General features: G+C 42.2%; 2 protein-coding genes and 1 long non-coding RNA gene across 4 annotated transcripts; 2 read left to right on the forward strand and 1 right to left on the reverse strand.

Moving 5' to 3' along the window:
• The first annotated feature begins 4,605 nt into the window (after positions 1-4,605).
• On the forward strand, positions 4,606-6,251 carry LOC121660080. 2 transcript variants are annotated; one of them, XR_006014546.1, is made up of 3 exons: positions 4,606-4,806; positions 5,008-5,059; positions 5,275-6,251. It is a non-coding gene; the product is annotated as an uncharacterized LOC121660080 (long non-coding RNA). The 2 variants fall into 2 exon arrangements; XR_006014545.1 differs by having other exon boundaries at positions 4,796-4,806; positions 5,008-6,251.
• Positions 6,252-14,490: 8,239 nt separating this feature from the next.
• Positions 14,491-16,599, forward strand: LOC121659867 (homeobox protein vex1-like). The gene is made up of 3 exons (XM_042018485.1): positions 14,491-14,713; positions 14,897-15,099; positions 15,749-16,599. Exons 1-3 carry the CDS (start codon positions 14,599-14,601, stop codon positions 16,109-16,111), a joined length of 681 nt encoding a protein of 226 aa, XP_041874419.1. The 5' UTR covers positions 14,491-14,598; the 3' UTR covers positions 16,112-16,599.
• A 1,814-nt stretch (positions 16,600-18,413) lies between these two features.
• Positions 18,414-20,499, reverse strand: LOC121660081 (homeobox protein vent1-like). Its single transcript, XM_042019058.1, has 3 exons — positions 19,821-20,499; positions 19,438-19,676; positions 18,414-18,924 (listed from the first exon to the last, which is right to left on the reverse strand). Exons 1-3 carry the CDS (start codon positions 20,056-20,058, stop codon positions 18,565-18,567), a joined length of 837 nt encoding a protein of 278 aa, XP_041874992.1. The 5' UTR covers positions 20,059-20,499; the 3' UTR covers positions 18,414-18,564.
• Positions 20,500-22,883: the final 2,384 nt, after the last annotated feature.

Raw genomic sequence — 22,883 nt, forward strand, 5'->3', positions numbered from 1 at the left:
CAGTCAAGCAGGGTTTCAGCTTTGATGTGTAAAATACTGGCACTTCATATATCCCTCAGAACAAAAGGAGAAAAAACACTCCAAAGATTTTGGGGTTCCAGTGTTTTTGCTGGGAATCTTTTGCTGACTTCAGTGGACACTGAATCAGATCTCTGAATATGAGTTTATTCCAGTTGATTTTCATAAGCTGCTTCCTGCAGTTTGCATACAAACAACTTTGTTCACATGACTTAGAAAAAACACTTTTGAAGGCCAACTACTATATCTTGTGTTCTTTTAGCAGTTAAGATATTTGCCAGCTTCATTCTTCCAGACAAAATATGCATGCTTGCTTTCCAACAGCTTTGACCATTACCATTCCTGACAGAAGCATAGTTTTTATAATTTATGCTTCAACTATCTGCTCACATTTCATGCATCTTCATTTCAAGGCAATTTAATTAAAAAAGAAGAAAATATAATAATGCACCTTGTTACAAAATTATAATTTGGCATTTGCAAACAAGAATGCTCATTCTCTTCTGCTTATATAATGTTCTATAAACAGATTTTGTGCAAATAAACATTTTTTGCAAGGATCATTCACTGATGGTTTTATGCATGCACTACATTTTCCTGAAATGAATTTGCAGTGGTCATACTTTTAAGCTAAACATCGAAGACTTTAGGCACCAAACAGTAAAGTACTTTACATTCCCAAAATAAACTGAACCTCAGCAGAACATTATTATATCAAACTTCCAAAGCATTATATATAAATATTATGTATTCAGTATCTTTTAGTCATGCTTTCCATTATAGAGTTTACCACAAATGCTACAAATAACAGTAATTTAATTATATGTTTGTCCAGGTAAGTATGCTGTATTACAGAATAAACTAAAAACTTAGAACCTAATTTAAATTCGGCAGTTTTGTCTGCAAAGCCCTTCAGCTTCCCCGGTCACCTATCAAGAGGTTGTGTGTTGATTTTTGTTTAGTGAATCACACAGGGCAATGTAGGGCTGTAGTTTCATTAGGAGCAGTTCTTCATTAGAGAGAAGGACCCTGAAAGGGTTCTGTAAAATACATCACAGAACGAAAAAAATATAATCCTTGCTCCACACAGTGAAGTACTAAACAGAAGATGGGAGGAGGTTAAAACAACAAGACAATTAACCTCACTAATTAGTGACAAATTAGTCAGCATGATGAGCAATATGATCAGTCCCATGCAACCTATCAAGATGGTTCTTGTAGGTACTCTGGCAAAAGGTGATTTTTAACAAAAGATTTCTAGAAAGCAAATAAAGAAATCTTTGTAGATGTAGAACAAAGCCTTGTTGTAGAGTGGAAAGAAAAAGATCCTTGTTTGAAAAAGTAACAACAAATGCTGTCATCCTTGGTTAAGCAGAGGCACAAATCAACTTTTCAGTAGTTACTAAAAGGAGATTGATACAGGTACTGATCATGTATGGAAGGCCTGGAAAGCAAAAAACATCCCTACACCACGATGTGCTTATGCCTTAGATCTGAGACAAATCCCAACTCAGGCCACTACAACCAAAAGCACTTTTAGAATATAGCAACATCCATTCTTCAGAAGGTTTTTAAAGCTGTTTTCAGAATATGCATTTAACTATGATAAGAACTATGAAGGAATATAATCAAAAGACAGAAACTTACTGAGCTCACACTTATATCTGCAAAAATGTACATGCACCAACCATATACTCTTCAAGAAAGTCGGATTCATTGTGGACACCGAGCATCCTTACACGTCAACTGTCTGCAATTGCACCTATGATTGTCATAATGTTGTTGATTAGAAAAGGTCCATTGGTCCAAGAAACTAACTCTAAAGAAAATATGAATCTTAAAGGTAAGAAGAAACCATTTATACGGGAGTGTGCACGTGTATGTCCCATTTGAAAGCCAGCACTGTAGGCTGGTAGATCCCCTTCCAGTTAACAGTTTTCCTCAGTGTGTATTCATAATACACAAACAGCAACTCCATTTCTGCTCTTCCTCTTTTTGGTCATTACACAGAATGTGCAATTATGAATGAGTCTTCCAGTTTTAATTCAGATGCTATGGTAGAAGGTCTAACAAACACCATTTCTACATTTAAAATGTGTGAGAAATTCAATAGAAAAGGCCTGACTTTTTCATATCCTAAGTATTTTGAGAAATACTATTCTACAAATTTGAGCTTAGTTTCATTGTAAGTAGCATCTTGTAATAGTGATCTCTCAAACTGCTGCTACAACTTCCTGCAAACTATGCCTCCAGCCTAATCATACTTTTCCATGCTGCCACACAGGTCCAATGAATTGCATTCCAAACTATTGTCTTTCAAAGCTACAATTCAAATATTATAAATCATGCAGCTGATGGAAGATAAATCTAGAGCTTACAGCCCAATTGGCTTTCCCTTCTGGCTGTATCTACTCTGCAGCAATCATTCATGGAAGGACAGGTTACAAGTGTTTTAGAGGAGTAGTCTAGAATAGCTTTTAATATTCGAAAGGGGATGTTCAGAGTGCTCAAAAGTTGGCAGCTACATGCAATTGAGAATGTTCTAAGACCATTAGATTTTAAATATCCCTTTAAAAATGCCAAACTCTCTCTCTTCCCCAAGGCAGTGATCAGTAAATTAATAACAAGTGCACTGGGATAATGAAGGATGGGGGGTGGCCTGAGTTGTTGGTTTTGCATTTTTTTCAAGAAACTTGGTTTTATCCTCTCTGGTCATGGTTCAAAATTAGCTTCACGAAGCTTGTATGAGTCTTTTTATACGAAGCAGTTGTTAAATATTTATGATATCAAATTACACATACAACACAAAAAATATTGGAAGCATCAAGTCTTGAATGCATTAAAATTTCAGGCTATTTGTTTTACACTAGCTACCAACTTTATGTGGCTTTCAGAGGAGTGCCTGAATGGAGTACATTTCAGAAAACATGCCTCGAGGTTAAAAAGGATTAGGTCACCACTTTGTATTCAACATCAAAGCCAGAAGGTTGACCAGTGTGTTCTTTTAAATTTTTTTTCTAACATTTTGAAGTTGCCATCTCTATTTGTATATCTGAATAAAACACAGTTTAATAAAGGTTTGATTCTGCAATCCAAATGAAAACCAGCTTTAACTGTGTTCTAAAGAAAGATTGATACATTACAAATCACCTGTAGCAGGTTCTTTCCAAATCCACAAATAAATAATAACAAATATAAACCAGAAAAATCAAGAGACTGCTCTTTCACACACAAGAGAACAATCTTACTCTCAGTGAGGACCCTTATCAGAACCCTCAGAGCCCACACCAGAGTTCATTATGGTTTTCTGTCGATACAGCCCTTAACGAGAGCTTCACACACCATCTAAATGGCATTAGATGGCCTACCTAGAACTCAGGACTAGAGCTTAAACAGCATCTACATTCCAGCTGCCAATCCAGCAATTTAGTGTTCAACTCCCCAGGAAAACAAACAAGCAGAAAACAAACAACCTTCTCTCTCTCTCCCTCTGAACACCACACAGCAAAACCAAAACTGACAATTTCTCTAGCACACCTCTTATATGAAAAACTGTTAAAATATGTTCACAGAAAATGTTCACAGCTCTGAACACTTTCTGGTTTTGTGCAATTTTTCTCTTTCCAGGTGATATAGCTGTCTGATGGAAGGCAGAAAGCCCAGCAGAGTTGAAACAAGCATTGCATATTAAAAATAACAAAACAAAGCACTTGCTTCAGGTCACAACTGGGATGGCTTCACAAACATAGAACCTGAAGAAAAACTGAAAGAATCAATTGTACTTTTGTAAAAATCTAGGGAAACCTTCATCCTAAGCTGAAAAACAGATTTTGTTTTTTAGTTCAAGGTACTATATACATATCAGAATGCAATGACAGAAAGGAACAAACTGAACCTGAGGTTAAAAAAGGGAAATTAGGAAATTAAAGAAACTCTGAAATCTTCTGACACTGAAAGAACACACAATGAGTTTCAGGGGTGTGCAATGTTATGAATAAACAACAGCATGTAACAATTAGTATTGTGGCTGCTTGTGACACTGTAGTTCTCTGAATTACTTTGAACCACTTAAAAAAATTTTAGCTGATCACTTCAGACTTCTAACATATAAACCAGAGCATCTTTACATAGGAGATGCAGTTTTATAATATAATTAATGTCCTAAAGGAAAGACAGCAACTTGAAAGCAAATGGTTAATGAATTTGTTAGCAAATAGGACTAAATATGGTGAAAGATGTTTCCCAGCCTTGGCATCCAGCACGGAGCCTCACTGGTGCCTGGATAAGCAGAGGAAAGCCTTGTACACAGACCTTGCTATCTCCCCAGTAAAGTCGTATTTGCAAGTGAAGGACATTGATAGAGATTCTCAAAATAGTGAGCTGGGGAAAAGGGGGGTGGGTTAGACTGAAAACACAGCACAGGCTTTGAGAACAAAAGGTCCTCTCACAGATTTATACTTTCCAAACACCACTGACGTATGTGAAAGAAAACACAGACAATAAATTCTCATTCTCAGCGCGGATTTCAAGACATCACTTTAATTATTCCTATCAGTTCTGTTGTCTATTGCACTCCTCCAACACATGAGCGATACTTCCCATGTTTTCAGCAGCACTTTTTGTGTACCCAATGTGCAGGTGCAGCAAATACCTTGGCAAGGGGCAAAGTGATTATCACTTAAGAAAACAGTAACACTGTATAGTTCATATTCCTTCAAGGTCTTGAGCAAAGCATAAATTCTCATGGAAACGAAGTTATTGCACTTCAAGCATCAGACAGCGAAGCAGGTAAGACTTACTGCTGCTTGTAGTGATGATTTTGCCACATTTTGTAATTTATAGACTTTTTTCTTTCCTTCTCTCCTGCATTTGTTCAGTAATTCAAGTAAGTATTTTCTCAGGTCTTAAATGTAAAAGCCTCAAATATTGTGCAGTAGTGCAATATATGGTAAAAGGGGATATTGCTACTAACTTGTAATTAATTTTCAGGTCAAGTCTACAGAGCTGCACTTCATTTTTCCTAAGAACTCTACACTTTCTTGTATGTATTTCAGAAACATTCACTGATGAATTTTTAACATACTAATTACTGTTGAGTCTCTGCTGAATCCTTTGCATTAGTGTTGGTTATCTCACACTTCAACCTCTGTTTTAGTCTGCAGTAATCTTTAACAGCCTTATAGTTAAAAAGAAATGGTACTGTGTAAGGAATAAAAACCATTTTTATTCTCCCTAATATACACATTTATATTCCAGGCTTACTCTTGCCGCAAGTGGAGTGGATCGCGATCTGGCTCGTTGTTCCTTTTTCCTATGCATATACTTCTTTGAGAATTGCTTCTAAAGAGGTATAGGGCATGGGAAAATGGGGCAACTGAGATACTTCATTACTCATCTCAAGAAGCATTGCAAAAGCAACAGTAGAAATGTTTAGAGAAAACAGATGTGTGAAGAAATGAAAGGTAAATTTATGAAACTCCCAATTAACCCTCAAAACCTGCACTAAAAGATACCGGCACTATTTACTCTGATCTAACAGCTAAATGTTGGTTTCCTCTTAAAACCCCATTTATTAAAAGAGCAATATTTTAAGCATTTCTCCAACTACATTATTAAACATATCCCCCTTGGTCTAATGTAAAACACATGCATCGCTAATAAGCTGCTTCTATAGTCCTTATTCCCATAAGCCTCCAACTGAAAATAACAGAAATGCAGTCACACACACTGCCAAAAATGCCACTCTTTCTCCCTGTCTCACAGGTGCTGGGAATCAGCTGCCACTGAATCCAGGTAATGCTGGCTCACATGTGTAAAGCCCAGTCATGCAAATGCCACCTAAGTGGGTTGTCTGTAATACATCACTTATTCTTAGGATTTTATCCTTTCAGATCCTAGTACCTTTTACATGATGCCTGCATGTGTAGAATTGCAAAGTCTTCTCTTATAAAACCCAGTTAATAGTAAATCAAATAAAAACATACTAATATCTTTTTCTTTCTTTCACCCACAGGTATCTTGGAAGTGGAAGTACAAGCTCTCTTTGCTCATTTCATTTAGTAGAAAAACAGTCATTAAACACAATTTTTATGTTTCTGTTCAATTACTTTCATTTACTCTAAATAACAATGTGTCACATCAATTCTGGGGGGAAAATACTGCTGTTATGAAATAATGTAACTGTACATAATGTGTGTCAAATAAATATCTAGTGATTCAGTCACAGATCAAAAGTTTGTGTTACACTGCATCTCAGTTTCTAACAATTGTTGTAAAGCTGTGGGCTCAGAAAGAGCAAAACAAGGTGCATTACAAGTCATTTTACTCGGTGGTTATTGTTATGCTACACCATTCAATATTAAATGAATATTTTAGAAGTTACTTTTAATTTATCTCTAATAGTGTCGGAGGACTATTCTTTTTACATATCACTTTTTTTCTTAAATTAAAAGTCAATTTAAAAATTACATCCACAACTATATCTTTATTCACTAATTTCATATCAAAGCTTGTGGTAAAGAGAGTTTGTCAGGGATTATTTTTAATATTAAAAAAATATTAAATATATATAGTCATTAAAGTCAAAAGGAACCCCCACAATTACTGCATGAAAGGTGGAAAAAATACACACAAAACAAACAAAAGTATAAATAAACAAGAGACAGCGCCCCATATAACTTAGTCTCTCATATTTCACATAAATTTCACATTAATATAAAATTTTAAAAGCAATTGCACCAGCAAAGTGTATATTTTACCTTTAATATGTTTCTTGTAAAACTCAGCCTATAACAAATCCCAGATCCCTATGCAGCAGGACTACAACTGATCCTTTTTCTTTTCTTACAGCACAGAATGCACAGTTTAAGTTCAAAGCCAATAGGAATAATAATGTCATCTTGGCCATTACCAAAAACAGAGGCAAATAAAGTGTTTGAGTTAGGAGTGAAATCTATAAAAATAGGAGGCCAAATACGGTAGCAGCAAAGCAAGCAGCAAGACTGAACTGAACAACATGAACTGATAAACAAACACCTCTTTTACATGATTTTGACATTTTATATGATTTGGGGTTGTTGGATGTTTTGGAGTTTTTGTAATGCTTTTAAAATCATTTAAGGAGAGCAAATCTAGTTCTCCCTCCTAATACCACTGGTTACTGATCCCACCTTCCACAGCTAAAGTGAAAACTTTGTTAGCCATAACATAACCTGTAATGGTTCTCAAACTCCAAACACCAGTCTCTGTAAGCATCTATAAAGTGATGACACAGCAGGACATACAAATGTTGAAACTCTGAGCAGGTACTGAGACCAGAGCAAGCAGATCTGGAGGAGGGGTGGGACAGTGATGAGACAGTGAAGCCCAGAGTATTTACAGGGGTTTTTTTAACTCTATCCAGTTTATGCTTTATCTTTCAAACACAAATCACAACCCTATGCATAAACACCTTCCTGAAGGAGACTGAAAGGAGAGTAAAAGACATGGTTAAAATGTCGGTGGAGAGACCTTCCCCCTACCCCTTTTTTTTTGGCACAGTGCAAGATACACTCGAATCATCATTAAAAAATAATTGTTTTAAGTGGGAGCAATAAGCCTAGAGGGTAAGTACAGGATGATCCCATTCTGTAAGGCTTAAATAGAAAGACAGAATTTAAGCTATAAATATCTTTTTCACGTCCTAAAAACATCAGGCTAAGATGAACTTATGGAACAATGTAATGAAAATAACATACCAAGGTACGTGTCATATTGTTGAATAGTAAATACTCAGTGGTGTAAAATGAAGGGCTGGAAAAATGCGAAGAACTTTGCAATACAAAGGAAATCAGTATTAAGGGTTGTACTGTCCAGCAAGTGCATTACAGTTTGTATCCCTGCCTGAGTTAAATGGGCAGTGAAAGTTTTAACAAAGTTCCTGCTGCTTGTTTCTCTTTGTCATTGATCATGTAACTGCTGGGAAAAGGGAAAAATTGAACACAAGATGTCTTTTTTCAGAAATCATGCCCTCATATTTGGAAACACTGTGCATGGCATGTCTAATATCCTGCAGTTCTCGTGACTCCCTATTCCTACTTTTACTTCTCTGTATGCAAGCTTTAAACTACATCAGAGAACCAACCTACCTTGGTGGGGGGGAGGGGGGAATGTATCAGAAAAAAAAAAATTCTGCTCCCCCTCTCAGTGGAATTATTTCACTGATCTGATTCCTTTTGTACCTGCACAAACAGCTGCATCAGTATAACACTGGAAGAAATGAAAGAAGAGCAGCAGAAGTTGCTTATGCTGGAAGGACAGTTAGGAACCTCTTTGGAACTGCAGCATGAGAAAAAAGCTTTTACCCTTCCCTTGTACCCAGTTTGCCTAACACAAAATACCCATGACCGATTTGCCCTAGAGAAAAGTCTTTATCTCTGCCTATTTCAAAGACTCACAGAAGCTTGTAAATGTAATTCTTCTCTAAACACCACCTGTCAGCACTGCCATAAGTGACAGTGGAAAAGAAATAAGGAATCATGGTCTGTGCATCCAAATGCAGGGGTTTTGCTACAAACACAACACAGTTAGCAGCAACATACTATGCTATGGACACTTACATTCATTGGTTACTGAAACTGAAGGTAAATCTTCAAGTACTATTCCAGCATACACATAAAATTTTCTTTTTAAATTATTTTTGAAGATGCCTAAAGGTCAGCTTTGTCACTCCTTGTGAACAAGAGAGGTGTAGTTCCATATGAAAAACTGAGCAGATTAAACAACTCACTGATGCTGGAAAGGAGTCCTTCACCACTTTCTCCTCCTCCTGCTTACCTTGGACCAATGCAGGCTAATTTCCCAAGCCCCAGATAATTCTTACCAAAGACGGAAAGGGGAAAATTCTTGGTCTTGGGTTAAAAAAAAAGACATACCAGAACAAGGGGGAAAAAAATTCCACCAAAATGACTTCATGTATTTATCTTTGCTAATTTCAAGAGGTTTTTTTTCACTGAAGAACTGCAATTTAGTGATAATTTACACACCATGCATAAGTAATAAACGGAGGAAGGAGAATTTACACACCGTGCATGTGCATAGAGGGAGGAAAGAGAATATTGAAAGCCTGACTCAATACCTGACCTCAAATAGCTCAGTGTGGGACTAACCCGAGGGTTTCTTGCTCTAGTAAACAAATGCTACATCAATTTAATTAATGAGCTCTAATTCTTCCACCTCTCAATACTTGACCAGACAGTTAGATCTCACACAGCCCCCAGAGAGGACCCGCTGGGATTCAGCATCTCCCCAAACCCTTCCCTCCGCTGCCGCGCCCTCGGCGCTCCCCCTGCTGCCAGCGCCCGGGGCAGCCGGCACGGAATGGCAAATACAGGGAGACAGGGTTTACAAAAGCAGAGGTGAAGGAAAGGAAGGACTGGATGTTTATGGAGCGTGTTGGAAGACAAGATCTATTGCGAGGATAGAAGAATTTGGGGCCTTTACGGGTTTTTTTCTGAGCTCTTTTCTTTCTGCAAGCCATTCATTTCAATAGTACAACCCCCGTCAGAACTTGGGGTTACAATGCTTATTCCTGTCAGTAAAACACATCTTTTACCATTATTGATAGTCGGCTTTGATATGCATCCACATTGTGGATTTATTTATTTATTTTTAAAACCAATCTTTGTAACTATTACGCAAACTACCGGGGCCTTAAAAGTAAAATCATTCTGGCATTATTCGATCTTAAATCCAGTTCATAGAATATGCATTACGATGCGGTCTGAATTCACTCTTTTCAGCCTGATAAATTATCACTTTTTGTCCCCATATTCTTTCTCCGTTCTGCAGGACCAAAGCCTCACAGATACAGGTATGGGAAGCTGTAGATCAAGTGAAGAAGGAAAAGATAAAATAAAGAAGTATTACAATGAAGAAAGGCTAGTGACACAGCAAACAACTTATTTCTACTGTCGGGGGCAGGTTTCCCATGAGATGGGTCAAGTTTTTAAAGCTAAATCTCCCTGGGTTTTTTCCTTGTTGTTTTGGTTTTTTGATTTTTTTTAATGCTTTATAAAATGTCAAGGGGGTTGAATTAAGATTAAGCAGTATTTGAATTTTAATTCTAAAAAATAAGTATTGTTTTGCATTACAGTGAGGGGAGGGGGATGTCCATTATCGTATAATGTAATTCAAGGGAGAAAAGCACTTCCCAAGCCAGGGAATGAGGCACTTTCCGGCGGCCGGCGCTGCCCCAGCGCGGTGACCGAGCCTGTCCCCAGCACTGCCCGGTGCCTCCGGGCGGCGACACCGGGAGGGAGGTGGCCAGCGAGTGACACCCTGCTGGAGCAGCGCTGGAGCAAGGAGCAGAGGGCAAACAGCTCGAAAAGATGGCAAAAAGGAAGCCCTGAAAATAGAAATCGTATTCAAAAATCAATATTTATTTACTAGTGAGTTACATCTGCATCTGCACATCAATCCAGTTCCCACCGTGCTCTACCGTAGTCTCCCCATCTGGAGAAAGTGAGGAATTATACTGACCTGCTGGCTGTAGAGACACCTGCATTTACTTATATAAAGCAACAAATCGACTCACTACTGAATGAATCAGCCTGTTTCTTCCTCTTTCCTTCCATGCTTCCAGCATTGCTCTGTGCAAGTTAAAGAGCTCATCCAACCTTTCTCCAAGCTGTTAAAGAAAAGCCATTTTCTTTTCTTTTTTTCTTTCCCCCCTGTTTCCTGCTAGCTTAGAAACCTAAATGGACTCCTTGATAGATCAGAGGGTCACCTAAACTCAGAGCATATGGGAAAAAGCATAGCCAGAAAGAGGGAAGGAGGAGGAGTGAATCAATCCCTTCCAACAGCAGAGCTGGTAGTACTACTCAACCTGCTTCGTTTAGATAGTCATGTCCTTTGTATGAGATAGAAACCTTACAAACTGCATTAATTTCTATCTGATGAGTGCCCTCAATATTTGTTAAAATAACTGAATAACCTGTCTCCAGTGTTTTTCATTGCTAGGATACTGCCAAATCCTACTACAGTTTCTGTGCATTAATATTTTCTGTGCACAAATCAACACCAGAAGAATGATCGTTGCTTTGCAGGAAATTATCTTCGCAACCGATGTAATGACTAAAAGCATTAACAACTATGAGACACTTCATAAAGTTATTTCAACAAGACACTTAAATAGACCACAGAAAGCACCATACTTGTTACCAGACGTTCTCACTGAGGGCTCTTTAAAGAAAAGCTGTCATTAAACCCCAACAGTAAAACGTGAGTCGGCTGCACCTTCACTACACTTACAGCTTACCATTTACATTCAAAGTTTTGGTCGTCATGGGTTTTGTAGTCCTCGTGTTCATAAAAAGTGCTAATAATCAATGGAAAATGGGATAAACGTTTCATCACAGGTTCTGACAAATGTTAATTGCTAACTAGAAACACACAGCAATTACCTTTTGACTTGCAATTGCTCTCATGTGATGGTCGCTGATGAGATCCAATCACTCCATCAAAGTCCTTTTAATGGGAGCTTTGCCTCAAGCCATGCTCTGTATCTTAGGTAAATTATCACAATAACACTCAACGGCATGAACATTAGCATTTTTTAAAAAATAATTTATTTCAAGCATATTTTTGCTTGTGTTTGCCACCTTCCTAGCCACTGACACTCCTAGTTTTGTTGAGCTTCCTGTTTAGTTCTAACATTGCAAGTCAAATGACAACTGGCAAAAATAAAATTTGTTATTAATTAGGACACCGCCTCCCCAAAATCAATCAATCGCACACCACAAAACCCCAAGTCTCTAAATTTTAAATATCAACTGAAGGAAACATAACAGAAAGATCCTACAAGGGAAAAAAATCACATTAACAATACCAACACCCAGTAAAAACAAAATAAAATGTGTACTGATTTTCTAACATAATAGAACAGTACACATCTTTTTTAGTGCAGTCACATGCCAGCACAGGAAAGTTTAGTCATTTTATCATCTACTTCTGTTTACAGTAAGAGAGCCAGTGTCTAAAACAGCCACCAGAGTCACTTGCATTGTATGTCTGTACATGGTTTTCTGCATGAAAAAAGTAGGAAGGAAGCCTCACAAGCTAAACCATAGCATGAGTCTGAAAGACTGCTTTCCTAAGAGAAATATAAAATATTGTATTAGCTTCCTGTGTCTTTTGAAATTAAGGCTTTTCTCCTGACACAGTGCAACCTATTATTCCAATATAGTTAGATAATAACATGATCAATGATCGCAGGATAAAAAACCCAAAATACCCACAAACCCACAAGTTTCATTAACACTAAAATACAAATTTTAAAACTGCCATGATAGTGGCAAAAAGTTCGTTGTTTCAAGACAATTGTGCATCTATTAAAATAAGCACAATAATAATCAACAACTAGAAACATTACTTATAGCAAAGGAATCATGCCTTGCTAATCCTTCTGGTTAGATGTTGCCTGTAACACTAAAATTACAAGCATTCACTTCAGAAATTGTCTAGTACTTACTCATTTTTCCAGACCAAACTTTACTTTCTCCAGGATTAATTTGCAGGGTTTTAGGACTAGGAAACAGGCTAACTAAAAAATAATGGTCCATTATTTGTAATGGTCCCTTTCAGGCAAATCCTCCTGAACACTGAATTATTTCCCTGTAGTTTTTCCCATAACGTTATGGAAACTAAGGGTGGTGGTATTGGGTTGCCTTTGGATTGGTTTTTACTAAAAAGAAAAGCTGTAACTTCCAACTTACATCTTAATTGCTTTTAAGAACTGCAAATTGCTGTGGGTGGAATCAGAAGCACATGAAGACAATGCAACTACTGTCCCTGCTAGCTTAGTCAGAAGAGCTTTTCTGTAAAACCTAAAAGGTGTCAGGTCTGCAGTCATTTCTTTACCTCGAAGCATATGTGATCACCTATTAGAAGTGTCATGTTTATTAAAAAAAGAAGAAAAAAAAAAAAAAAGAAAAACAGACTGTTCAGGTAGATATTCAAGAGAGCTTTCTGGCTTTTTTTCTTTTTACCACAAGAAGAACAAAAGACTTCCTAAAAGCAGCTAAACGTATGTATGAAGAATATTCAAAATCAGTGTAAAAACTTCTTATATGTGTCATGCTTCAGCATAGTTAACAAAATTCCATTGCATTTAGTGGGAGAAAATAGTATTCCTACCTGACAGACATAGAAAACCTAAGAAGAGAGAGAGAGCTGCGAGTGTAGCGTTATCTTACTCCTGCCATCTCGCTATAAATACATCACCCTTCATAAAAGGTGACATGACTTTCTTTGAAGTTTAAGAATTAGCACGTTGTCTCAAACATGTTCCGCTCCGCGTGGAAGCTGCTTCATTATCTCTGACTGTATAAACTCAAGCAGCGGTGACTGTTTACTGAGACAACCTGTAAATGTGTTAGCCCGTGTTTGCAGAGGATAAGGACTGTGCCATCCCAGGCCCACTTCAGACCGTAAAAGTGGTTCTTTTCTCACCCTTATCGGAATCATCCTTGAACAGACTGCCTCTGAACAGAGTTTACACTCCTCTTCTTTGATCTACTTCATAAGAACATCAGAACTGTTTACTTTGAAATGCACACACTTTTTTCTTGGGATGACGGGAAAGGAGATGGCGTTTAAAGACATGAACAGATAAATTCAAGCAAACTAGTCATTTTCTCAGTGTTTCCTGTCCAATGTCCTGACTCATAACCTCTTATTGCTTAATCTTATTCTTAAATAAATTCATAAGTATGGACTCAAATTATTGAGAACTTCCCACCCTATTTTCTGAAAATGACCTAACAAATTGCTAAACGAATGCCGCTGTGCTCTAGTTTCAACCATTCTCTCCCTGAAGACTTCCCAAAATCTCTGATACTACATAAACTGAGTCAACAAGTGTACCTAAGACTTCAGAGGAAGATGAGAGTCCTGACTGCAGCACTCTGCCTCATGGACAGCACCAAAAAAAATTTAACCCCGCACTTTCCAAGTAACTCCAAGCTCAAACGAGCTCTACCGACCCAGACCTAGTAAAGAACACCGAGTTCCTCACAGGCATATTGGCAAGACACTGTATCAGTGTTTCTTCAAGATTTCTATCTGACGAGGACTACTTACTTGTTCCTACCTCACGTCCCTACTTCCTTTGCTGATAGAAAGGCAAAGGGATTCTTTCAAGCCTTGCATCAAACAGGCAAGAGGGACTCAAAATCTGGGAATAGGACTCATAAAAGAGGCTTTTCCCTGTCCTTCTTTGTTATCAGTCCCTTCTGAATCCTTGTCCTTCGTAGTAGGAGATAAAGATCCAAAATCACGGGGGCCGAGGGCAGCTCGGGCAGCGTGGAGAAGCCCAGGCCGTGATGCAATTCCCAGCACCTACGTGGTGAGGAGACGACTCCGCGCTGAACTTGGCGCCAGGCCAGGCAGCCTTGAGTTCTGCAAACTACTGCGCTCGGAGATTAGGCGGATGTAACAATCACCTGAAAGGGGAGATTAAAGCCCCTCTAAATGAGGTCCTTTGTCCCCGGCCTCATTTGATGCTTTGGGCCTTTTTAAACCACGGCGGGGAAAGCGCTTTAAATGTTTGTCCGGGCGGCTCCAGTGAGGGCCGGCAAGGCTGGGGACATGGAGAAGGGCTCCTTCTCGGTGGAGTGGCTGGCCCAGAGCAGCCGCGGCGGAGCCCCGGAGATGCCCGGTGAGTCCCGGCCGTGCCCGCTGGGTCCCCCCGCACAGCGGCGGCCGCGGCACTTTCGGTCCCCGCGGGCGGCACCGGCGGGGCACGGCCGCCACCGCGTCACCGCCCGCGGGGCCCGGGGCCCGCCGAGGAAAAGGTGCCCCGAAGGGTCCCCCCCTCAAACGCCCCCGTCTGTTCCCGCAGACTCGCCCCGGGACCGGGAGGCCGCCGAGCGCCGCAGCCCCGGGCACGAAGCGGAGTCTGTGGGCGCCGTGCCCGGGCGGTCCCGCACCAAGTTCTCGGCCGCGCAGCTGCAGGAGCTGGAGCGCAGCTTCCGAGAGCAGCGCTACATCCGCGCCGGCGAGAAGCGGCGCTTAGCCGCCGTGCTGAATCTCTCCCAGAGCCAGGTGAGCGCGGGCTCGCCCTCCGCCCGAGCGGGACACGGCCCCGCGGGGGTGGGAGGCACCTCACGGGCACCGGGGGACGGGGCAGTGACAGTGACAGCTCCTGCAGGCGCGACGGCCCGGGCTGCCCGCCAGCCTCGCCCAGCTGGAGCAGACGGGCTTGAGCAGACTGACAGCCCTGCCTCGCCCGGCACTGCCGCGCCCGTCGCAGCTCCGAGTCCTCCAGAGACAAGGTGCAAATGGAAAATAGTGGGTGCAAGCTCAAAAGCTGAAACTTCACTGGGGGTGAAAGTACTTCCACAATCTCCAGAACGTCAATCTTCAGGATAGTTCTTTCTTATGGTTATGTATCCATTTGACAGGTTCATTGCGGGATTTTTTAACAGAACTACCCCTACCCAGCCCTTATAGCCCCACTGCACCAGTCTTGTGTTACAGCCCTGGTCCAAATCTGAGTATTGGCTTGCCATGGATCATGGAATCTTCACAGTTTGATTCCTCATGTCAAGACAATTATTCTAACGTCATTAGCCCTACACCTTTACTGTTAATGCATCCTGTTATTTTGACAATAAGTCTGCCTTCAGGGTGTATTACTATATGGAAAAGGGATAAGTGGTTTGGTTCTTGACTCTTTTTTTCTTATCCTCAGATAAAAACCTGGTTTCAGAATCGTCGTATGAAGTTCAAACGCCAGACCCAAGATGCCAGGATCGAAGCTCTTTTCTCAGGCTTATTTTTGCCCTATCATTGTTACCCAGACACAGCTACATCCAGCCAGCCTCATGGGATGGATGTCAATGTCTCTGCTACCTCTGCTGTTTCCCTTCACCCAGCTATGCCAAACCCTGCCTTTTTGTTGCCTTCTGTTCCAGATCAGTCGCTTCAGCCAAGCCCAGCTTTACTACTGCCTCCCGGGCCAGGATTATCTTGTTGCTCTTCTGTTCTTCCAGCAGTGACTCTAACCACTGAACATAAAAGACTGATGTTCCAACCAGATCTTCCTTCCTGTTAATGTCAACGATTATCAGTAATCTAAAAAAGAAGTGCCAAATATCTCTAACTATTTAACTTATTTTGTTATATTAAATAAATTGATGGTTCTTTGAATTATTTTCTTTAACATAAAAAAAAAGTTTGATTAGCAGAGAAAGTAATTTACCCATATGAGAGAAGTTGTACTGAGTGGAAGTGGAGGACATGAAACCTCTCTTTATTCCTACAGATTTCACCATGCTGTATGGAAATTTCTATGTAAACTTTGCCTGTCTAAAAGTTTTCAGACAATAACCTATAATCATGTGGGGATCTCCACTGAAAAAGTGGAGTACTGTTTGCACTGAAATTTACATAACAACTATGTCATTTAATAGACAATGGTGTTAAAAACTTTGTCTATTCTACTTGATCGTGGGTTTTTAAGGAAACATTTGTAAACTGCAGCAAGTGCATTTAAATTAAAATGTTACTAAAGGTAAAAAACGCTGTGAACAAAACTGAATAAGTTGTCCACTATTCTCATTTATGTGTATATTCTGCACCATTCTTCAAGTGGTCTCACCTGTTTTTTGATGGACTTGTTGCATTTATGCACTTGAAGAGAGATGAGGCTAAGGAATTAACTGGCAAGCATGTATGCTGATGCCAATGTCAAGCATACTTGCAATTTAAATCCGCTTATGGAAACGAATTGCTCACCAATTCAGGTCTCTTGGGACACTCAAAAAAAAAAAAAAAAAATCACTTTTTACTTCCAAAAGCTGAACTGTAACTTGATAGCCTCCCTGATTTTTAAACTGTAGAATTAGCTTAGGCTTGCTCTTAGGAACACTTAGGGCTGTTCCTAAAGGTCACAAAGCAAGCTTTATGGAAAATGGAAAAGCCAAAACTTTAGACTATGGGAAACAAGAGACCTTACATCAGTATAAAGCAGCTGCAGCAGGTGTGGCTACATCTCCTTCCCGATCCAGAGCAATCTAACTTGCTTGCTAGGTGGTGGTTAGACTACTTTGCAATTGTAAAGAGAAAAAAAATTATCTCCACATAACAAAATAAAAAACCACCACCACCGAGAAAGAAACCCAAATCCTCCCTTTCCTCTGCTCACAAGGGGGAAAAAAAAGGCCTGCAACAGTTCTGTGCCATGCATTCCCTTTTCCCCTCTTCTGCCTCCCCCCCTCCATTCCGTTTGGTAGACAATAGGGAGGAGGGGAAGTTGGAAGGAATTTCCTCCACCACACCCCATCTCAGTGTCCCACCAGGGCAGTGCTGATCGGTGACACAGCCAGGCAGCTGAAGGGACAACCTGTGCATTTCTCAGTCACTTTGAACACACTCTACAGAAAGTTCCCTTTACCACTTCCAAGTAATTTTTTCATGAGTGAGAAGCCCCTAGGCTGTTAAATCGAAACTCTTCATGATTCCCTGAATTAAAGAGGGTGGAGAGTGGAAATTTAGACTACAATGCAACAATCAAGTAATGTATTTAAAAGGCCTTTCAGGCAAATTAACGTAACTTCATTAAAATCTAGACTAAGAAATAAGTAGTGTTAACTAAGCACTTTCAGGAGGAGTGAACACCAATCGCAGGAAGAACTGAAAAAACCCGACAAATTTCAGGATTACTAAACCAAAATTTGAACCCTTTACATGTTTAAAGGGAATAGATCAATTTGCTAAAAAAGTGAAAATTGCAAAGTATGCAATTATAATTGCTGTTTAGTGGTGAGACAAAGGCCAAATTTTCAGGTTACAATCCCATTCAAATTATACGGCTTTGAAACCAGACACAATTACGCCCAAAATTTTTTTGCCTAGTGTTTGTTTTAGAAATTGTTAAACTTTACAATTCCACGATGAAGGCCTGATCCATTTAATTTCTGTTTAAAGACATGCTGACTTAATAAATTTTGATTATTACGTCTGCTGCCTTCACATGGAAGATGGGATTGTACTTGTACCATTTGATTTATATCCAGAGCCAAAACTGACCGACAGCTTATCCTTCCCCCTGGAAGATGCACTTAGTTTAAAGCACAATGCAGGGCAATTGGGTGCGGTTACCTCTGTCCAGGCTACCAAACACTCAACAACAGAAAGACAGTCTCTGTGGGAGGATAGGAAAGTGAAACAAAGTGTATGAAAATATCTAAACCCATTACCTTTACAGGAGGACAAGTGACCATCGCAGTTTACATAGCACAGGTGCAGCCTTTTATAGACTTGACACATATAACTCTGTTCAGATTTATATATATACACATTTATGAAAAACTGGGGATGTGTAATGAAAACCATCTACCTAGTACATTTCAGACTAGATTTATTAATATTTTAATATTATCAAATATAAAATTATTCATTTTCACATTTAACTTAAAATAATAAAGACACTCTTCCAAATCAGGCAAGAGATTCTGAGCATGAAATACATTACAGTAGAAAACACTCTTCCCCTTTGGTTTTTCATTATAATGCATATACACGGTGGCATTGCTTGTCCATTTTGTTCTGAATAACTGGATGGAAAGAAGGATGAGGAAGAAGGTGTGGATGGTAGTACGGCAGTTCATTTGCCATAAAGGGGTAGGTGCTTTGCGATGCGTCATATCTGGGAAAGGAGAAGCCAAACTGCACAGCAGGGACTGGCGTAAAAGGCAGGAGTCTCTGGTGCTGGGCAGCAAACGAGTAGTGGAGACCATCCTGAAACAGAGCTGGTGAGGTCCCCGGGGCATAGCTGTAGAGTGGAACGGGGGACACAAGGCTGTGCTGGTGGTCCTGTATCTGTCTCTTCAGTTTCATCCTCCTGTTCTGAAACCAGGTCTTGATCTAAGCAACAAAAAGAAGAAGGGGGGGGATGCAGGACATGAATCAGAGACTTTGCCTAAAGACAATGTGCAAACTATGAACAACCGTATCTCAGCTGCTTTTGCCATTCTGCTTCAGATGGAATTGACACAGCTGGACTGATGCTTTTGGCCTACTTAACAGAGGGCATAGGACCTGCGGGATGTCCAGGAGAGGGTGGCTGCGTTCAGGGATTAGCCATTAATCACTTAAGAGTCTTTAAAACCAGATATGAGCTCTGCATGGTCTATGCAGATCGCCGTATATCCAGGACGGTTTACCTCACTAAGAAATAAAAAACCCTCAATAACTTCCCGTAGAAAGTGTCGCAAACTTCCCGGAGTGCTAACTCGTTAATCCCCGAGGGATCCCACGGCCCCTGTTAACTCAAGAGTGCTATGTCTCCTCATCGCAGGAAAGCTCGATGCAAAACCGCAGACCCTGGCTGCTCCTGCCCGCCGGGGCCGGGAAGGATCCGCCTTCTGCGGGACTAACCTGGATCTCCGAGAGCTGCAAGGCAGCCGCCAGCTTCCTCCGCTCCGTGGCCCCCAGGTACTTCTGGCGCTGGAAGGTCTTCTCCAGGCGGCAGACCTGCTCCGAGGTGAAGGCGGTGCGCGCCCGCCGCTGCCGCCCGCGGGTCCCGCCCGCCGCCGCGGCCCCGGCGCGCTCCCCGCCCGCGCTCTCGCTCTCGTAGCCCGAGGACTCGTCGGCGCTGAGCCAGCCGCCGTCGGGGGCTGCACGGGAGGAGATGGGGGCAGCGGTGAGGCCTCTACCCCGGCTGGAACAGTGCCTCCGCCGCCCCTCGGCCCTGCCAGGTGTGTCACCCCAGCCCGCTCGCCCGCTCCCCTCTTCTCCCTGCCTGCTCCCTCCTCACCCACCTGGCTCAGACGGGCAGGGGTCAGTGATGTCCCGGGGATCGTCTCGGCTCCTCTCCGCCGCGCAGGGCTCGCTGTGCGCGGGCTGGCCCTGTTGGGAGCTGCCCCGTCGGGGTTTGGCTGTGACCAGGCGGGTGGGACTGCCCAGCGAGGTGGGGGCACGGGGAGGGGGCGCACAGCAGATGTGGGGCCTGACCCCGTGGGGCTTGGTCTCTGCCGAAGGGATCTGGGCCTGGTTCATGGCGGTGAGGGCACGGGGGACCCATGGCCTCGGCCAGCTCTTATATGAGCGCTCCGTCCGGGGGTGGGGGGTCGTTTGTAAGTGCGAACACACATCAAAGTGGGAATCGAGCAGAGATAACAGCTACCAGCGAGCAGGAAAGTTCACACGTCTGGCAAATGTCTACAGCCCTTGGCTCCAGCGTGTCTGCGGGGCCGGGGAGACCCCCTTGAAGTGCAAAGCTGCCTCTCTCCCCTGGAGGGCAGGGCACGGGCAGCCCCAGCCCCGCAAACAGGCGTCTAAAGACACCGTGGGTGCCGGTGGCAGCGCGGGTTTACCACTCCCTGTTCAGTCGCACATTGCACAGGTGCCGGAAACCAGCCCCGAGACCCGCACCCACGAGGCCGGGACAGGGATGAGGGGTAAGGAAGCTGTGATAGAGCCTTCCAGCCCCGCCGTCCTTTTCCCTTCCTGGGAAAAGCCGTGGGGGGCCAATATCAAGAAGTCCCTATCCACGAGGCTAAGCCCTCACTCCCGGGGCCAGAGCCAGGCTGGGGGTGAACAGGGCCCCAGGCCTTCTCAGCTTGAACTTGGCGCCGTCTGTCTAGCCAGAAAACGCAACTCATCTCCCCAGTCGTTTAGTGATCAAAGCATTAAGTGGGCAGCGGAGCTCGCACCTCATCAACTTCATACTACCCCAATCCACACGCCCTTCCCGAGATGAACGATGCCCTTGTAATGCAGGGAGGATACCAAGACATCCCCCAGCACAGCTTGGTTGGGGGAAAGGGACATCTCGGCACCTTAGCCCGTCTCCAGGTTCTCCTTATGTTCAACTTCACCGGGCTTTTGGTGACGCCGGTAAAAAATACCACACCGGCAGTAGCGACGCTTGAATAACTCCCATCCTAACCCTCGCCTAAAGGAGAATGGAAGCGAGTGCCAATCCCTCTAACTGGGTAAATGCACCGATGGGACCTCAACTGCAGGGAGGATTCCGAAATCCTCAGAGTTCCTGCTCGGATGCAGCACCAGAAGGAGTGGACACCATAAACCTGGGTCTAACAGGGCAGGAGTCTGTTTCTTTCTAAAACACAGCAATAATCTAGATTCCCACACACATGGGGGATGTGAGGGTTTTTTTTCTCTTAAAAAAACCCCAAAACTCAACCAAACCCCAACTAAACCATCTCTCCACTTTATTATGAAAATCATTTGGGAAAAAAAACCCCTCATATTCGTGCTATTCATTTTCATTGTCTCAGGTGTTCCCGTAACTCCAGGGCCGCGGGAATGGGTAGAGGGTTATCCCGATCCCACAAAGTCGGCTTATCCCCACACTGGCCTCAGGGGAGGGATAAAACCCAGGCACCTGAGCAATGCAAACACCTTACCAAGCCCACAGAGCCCAAAAGCTGGATGCCTTCTGAAGCTTTGCTTGCAACACCATCCCTTCAGGGCAGGGATGGGAAAGGCTGTTGTTGCCTCGGCACAGCCCCGACAGAGAGATCTCCCTGCTCTTTGAGGGGTGCTGGGTACAGCCACTAAAGGAGTTTCACCTATTGCTGGCACAAGACTGTCGTTTTGGCTGATACGCACAAGCCAGTGCAAATGCCCAAGCAGTTGAACACAGCTGGAGATCGAATTCCCACCCTGGATCAGAACCACATATCTGTGAGTGCCACTGACCCAGCCAAAACCACTGTAACACTAACACACCCTAGACACATTTTAGTCAAGCAGGGATAGGTCACTGACTGTTCCCTAAACGAACTAGGAGCCTGAACCTTAATTTTGATAACTTCAGGATTTAATAACTATTCCTGAATTATTCCACTTGTGTTTTGTCCCTCTTTCTCTGAAGCAAACTCATCACTCCATTATCTCCCCTCTTATTTCAGAACAGCAATTTCCCAATAACCCCATATGTGGGCAAATCCAAGCAGAGAAACTCATGTTCTACCATCCTGGGTAAAGCAGTGTGTACTATCTGCAGAGCCTGACTACCTCACCAAAAAGAAGTTTATAGACAATACACTAAAACCACCGGTATTCAGGAGCTCCTAAACTGAGCAAATCAGCATTGCCCCTGTGTCCAGCAGGGCAGCCTCCCCCACCGTTTCTCCAGCAGAAGAAACCTGTGCCGAGTCAGGCAGCTTTGGATTCCCCATGCCCTGCAGGCCCCTCACCTGGGCACACAGAAACACCCAGGGACTAGCCTCTAGGAGAGACACCTCATCCCCAGCTGCCAAAGTTAAACCAGACAAGAGATGACCACTCAGTGCTTTGCCTAAACAGAACAACATCTGCATTGATACATTATGTGTCTTATAGAAGAAAACCATTATTAACCCTGAAGAGCTGCTGCCATTTCCTCCTCTCATTTGGGAATGCAGGAAAGCAGCTGACCTGTCCCACTGTTTGCGAAAGTCAATGAAAACTGATTTTCTTTTTATTAGACTCCAATCTGAATTGCCGATTTAGCAAGATATTTAAACCCAACACTAGGATCCCCCCACTCCAGATGAAAGTAGCTGCATCTGTGGACCACAAAACCCTGGAAAAGATGGGAAAAGTGTGGAAGGTGTTATGTGGCTATTGTAGCTCCCATTAGGAAGAGGTGGCAGCTTGAGAAACTTGAAATCTTTAACGACCCTGGGTGGATAGAGGCCCTGCATCTGCAGTTAAATCTTCCCCTCACCTTGCAGTAATATGGGGCTCATACGAGACACAAATTTACTTCCATTCAATTCTTTTGTATCACTTGAAATTTTTACAGCATTCAATTGATATGATACATAAATATGATGAAAAATAAATCTAAGTTTTCAGTGGAAATTATGTAT

This window comes from Corvus kubaryi, unplaced genomic scaffold (assembly GCF_017639235.1).
Source record: "Corvus kubaryi isolate FWS band 111438036 unplaced genomic scaffold, C.kubaryi_AGA036_p1.0 138, whole genome shotgun sequence".
NCBI classification, from domain to species: domain Eukaryota; kingdom Metazoa; phylum Chordata; class Aves; order Passeriformes; family Corvidae; genus Corvus; species Corvus kubaryi.

Bases quoted from the DNA above. Each gene is read 5' to 3' on its own strand.
- LOC121659867 (XM_042018485.1), top strand. From the start codon at position 14,599: ATGTTTGTCCGGGCGGCTCCAGTGAGGGCCGGCAAGGCTGGGGACATG. The intron at 14,714-14,896 runs GTGAGTCCCGGC...CTGTTCCCGCAG, and splicing joins CGGAGCCCCGGAGATGCCCG to ACTCGCCCCGGGACCGGGAG. The intron at 15,100-15,748 runs GTGAGCGCGGGC...TCTTATCCTCAG, and splicing joins TGAATCTCTCCCAGAGCCAG to ATAAAAACCTGGTTTCAGAA.
- LOC121660081 (XM_042019058.1), bottom strand. From the start codon at position 20,058: ATGAACCAGGCCCAGATCCCTTCGGCAGAGACCAAGCCCCACGGGGTC. The intron at 19,677-19,820 runs GTGGGTGAGGAG...CCTCCCGTGCAG, and splicing joins CCCCTGCCCGTCTGAGCCAG to CCCCCGACGGCGGCTGGCTC. The intron at 18,925-19,437 runs GTTAGTCCCGCA...TTTGTTGCTTAG, and splicing joins TGCAGCTCTCGGAGATCCAG to ATCAAGACCTGGTTTCAGAA.